This window comes from Opisthorchis viverrini (assembly GCF_000715545.1).
Source record: "Opisthorchis viverrini unplaced genomic scaffold opera_v5_111, whole genome shotgun sequence".
Taxonomy (NCBI): Eukaryota; Metazoa; Platyhelminthes; class Trematoda; order Opisthorchiida; family Opisthorchiidae; genus Opisthorchis; species Opisthorchis viverrini.
In genome coordinates, this window is record NW_008751765.1 from 1,010,791 (window position 1) to 1,013,918 (window position 3,128).

General features: G+C 48.3%; 1 protein-coding gene across 1 annotated transcript in view; it reads right to left on the reverse strand.

Annotated features, from left to right (window-relative positions):
- Positions 1-2,655, reverse strand: part of T265_05670 (hypothetical protein) — a gene marked incomplete at both ends in the record, with an annotated part of 49,197 nt that extends 46,542 nt beyond the window's left edge. Inside the window, one exon of the mRNA XM_009170735.1 lies at positions 1,779-2,655. Coding sequence (XP_009168999.1) covers positions 1,779-2,204 — 426 coding nt within the window. The remainder of the gene's footprint in view (positions 1-1,778) is intronic.
- Between the last annotated feature and the right edge of the window lie 473 nt (positions 2,656-3,128).

The following is a 3,128-nucleotide window of genomic DNA, read 5'->3' on the forward strand; positions in this document are numbered from 1 at the left end:
TGTCAGACATGGTCCAGTCGAGCCCACAATTGCGCTCTTGCATCCAACCTATTGCCTTCAATGCATGACTCCCTTCCCAACCCCCCACGTAACAGTCCACCTACAGTGCTATATTTACACACTAATTTATCAGCTCCCACCTCCAATGCGCAGCTACCTACCCCACCCCGAATCATCGGTGGTCGAAACTGCGGCAGCTACAATCACTGTACAAGACGTACGCGGTTCTTACAGCTGATGATGATGATGACGATGTTACGGCCCAACACCTGACCGTCCGGCAAGTGTGCGAAACGGTTCCGAAAGTTTCATTTGATTCCTGCGTCCACTTGCTTCATAATGGCTAACAAAGGTGCGCACGTCTTGCGTAGACATGAAAAGCGCAATGAAAGGCAGCAACGAACAACTACATGGTCGGAGTCTACCCTGATGTCCCAGAGGAAGCTGCAGACAATGATCGACCCTCGCCACCAGTAACTGAGGTTCAGGTGGTGTATTTGGATTTGGGACTGTTTCATTGATAGGCACCACGTTGTCAGGTGTCGTAAATTGGTGTTGCAGCGGAACAGTCTGCGACACATCTGCACACAGTCTGCATACATCTGAAGCAGATGAACTCTGCTATCCATGCATCTCATATCCAACCAAAGACGACCACACAATTGACCCTCAGCACCACTCGGTCTGCATACTGGAGCGTACATGCCACCAGCAACCACAACGACGTATGAGCTAAAAGCTCGTTTTATAAGATCACCTGGAGCGTTACAGAGACTGTTTGTGGCAGATTCACCGCTAACGCCCATGGGGGCGTAAGCAAACCAAAGGTGGCTGTATTTAGAGCACGAGTTTACTGACAGGAAGGTTCGCAACTCGAACCCGGTCTCTGCATGTCGACTACTTTTGCCTAAGCTTGGACAACCTGGAAGTATCTCAACCCTCAGGCATCCCTCGGATAGCATGGTAGCTAGGCAGCGAAAGGATGTTATCGAGGAACGACTTTTATCAGCAGATATAATATACAGGGTGAAGTGGATCTCATCTTCTGGAGATTTTTCCACAGATATTTTGGTACGAACAACGCAGAGACTATTACCAACGGGTATCTAATCCAGTAGAGACGCTCCTGCTCAATCCCTCAACATACTGCCTCCTCTATACCAAGCTGCAGCGGCCCCTGCACTGTCAATTTGTCGAAATATAGGTAGCTCTGGTGTGTTTACTGGTGGCTGATCAGATGGCGGTTACCGTTTCCTCGACTGGGGACGAGCAGATCAATCACCAGGCTTCTGCATTACTAGACATTTGCAGCCACAGCGTAGTAGGAAGAGGATGGGGAGGCGATCTAGGGCTAACTTAGAATAAACATGCGAGATGCCTACTCCAACAGCACTCAGGTGGACAATCTGGACAGAAACTGACGTGAATGCCACTGACATGTTGGTCGCCACATCCTTCATTGTCTCCAGTCAAGCACAGGGAGGCTCGTGTCATCCTACGCAGTTTTAGTGGGTGTAGGATGCTCCACAGATCAGTTGGTCGCTGCTGGCCATATTCGGTGCGCACTGCACTATAATAAAGGGGTGCAAAGCCGAACCGAAAATCTGATCGCTCTTGAAACTCATGAGACACAATTTGATTCATCTCCAAGGCCAGGTTGCAACCACGTTGACAGATTCATATGACAAACTAAGAACACCGAGGCAAGGAACAAAAGTCATATAAGTGGATATCGATGCAATAAATAAGAATTGTTTATACTTTCCCAGAATACTTACCTTGTCATTTAGTATGAAACCGGCGACGTACGTCAACGCAACCACAAGGTAACATGCTGACAGGAAGATTATTGGGCGCTCCGGGTATTGAAAGCGCGGCATGTCAATGAGAAAAGTTAGTACTGTGAACAGAGTGGAGGCAGCACACAAGCAGCTCCAGAGACCAATCCAAAGTCTCGAGAAACGGCGCGAGGAAGAGTCACTGAACAGAAACTCATTGCATGGAATCCCGCAGTCAGGTATGACTTGTCCACCTTCCATCCGTATTCGGAAGTCAAAACTGGGAGGAACCTGAAGACATGAAATGATTGGTAGTTCGTTTACCCGCATGTGTGCTGGACACGTGAAGGAAGGTTCTTTCGGCGTTTGTTCGGTTTTATTTTCGGATATACATAGCGAATCTTCTGGAAAGCGTGCACAATCCATAACTGGCGGCCACTTTAACCAAGGTTCACTACAAAAATGGATAACTCACATCATACCGAAACCCGCGCATGAGTGGTTCGCAATCCCGTCTGTTTTGCTCGCACAGAGAACGGCATGGCGGTAGAGGCTTCTTCATTCCCGTGCACACAGGGAAGTACAAAGAACACAAGAACAACTTCAATGAAGGGCTGCACCGTATTCTGATCAGCGAAGCATACTGTCCGATCTCTTGACCGGCCTCTTCCTGCGTTGACTGGCCCATATCGTTGGGAAATATGGTAATGTTATAGGGCAAATCCTGGCATGCCTTGATGCGTATTTGCTCACATTTAGGTGTCTCCGCATAGGGATCCTCAAGACCTCGTTGTATATAGGCATTGTTTGCGTGCGCAAACGCAGAAAAGAAGAGCAAAATGCAGAACCTCATGCCAAATACTGACCTGAACGCCGCGCCTGATGAAGGTCTAAATGTCGCGCAGGATTTTCAAGGTCAGTTTTCCCACTCCGTTCGCTTTCCATGAGCTGGCGAGCTCCACTGGGTTCTAGCGGTTCAAATTCAGTCTAAATCAGGGTATAGGGAAGCCTTTGGCCTATTATTTGCTTTTCAATCGAGCCTAGCTGATTCACTGTACATAAATAGTGACAACCAGGTATGGCTTCTTCTCTTTTCCTGTGTGGAGGCGAAAGAAGCTAAAGCAGCGTTAGCCGTAGGTTTACTCGCTAATGATACCACACCGCGCACGACCACAACTGGAGGCCAGGTACTACAGCAGCCTTGTACGACTCAGTTTCCCTGATGGTGTCGAAGGAAACGTGCAGGTGGCCAAAAATATATCAGTTAATGTTTTGGAGTCTGACTTGCGCCAAACTTATTCTGAGACGTCAAAAAATCAGCTTAGACCACTGAAACGACTGGTGACTGCG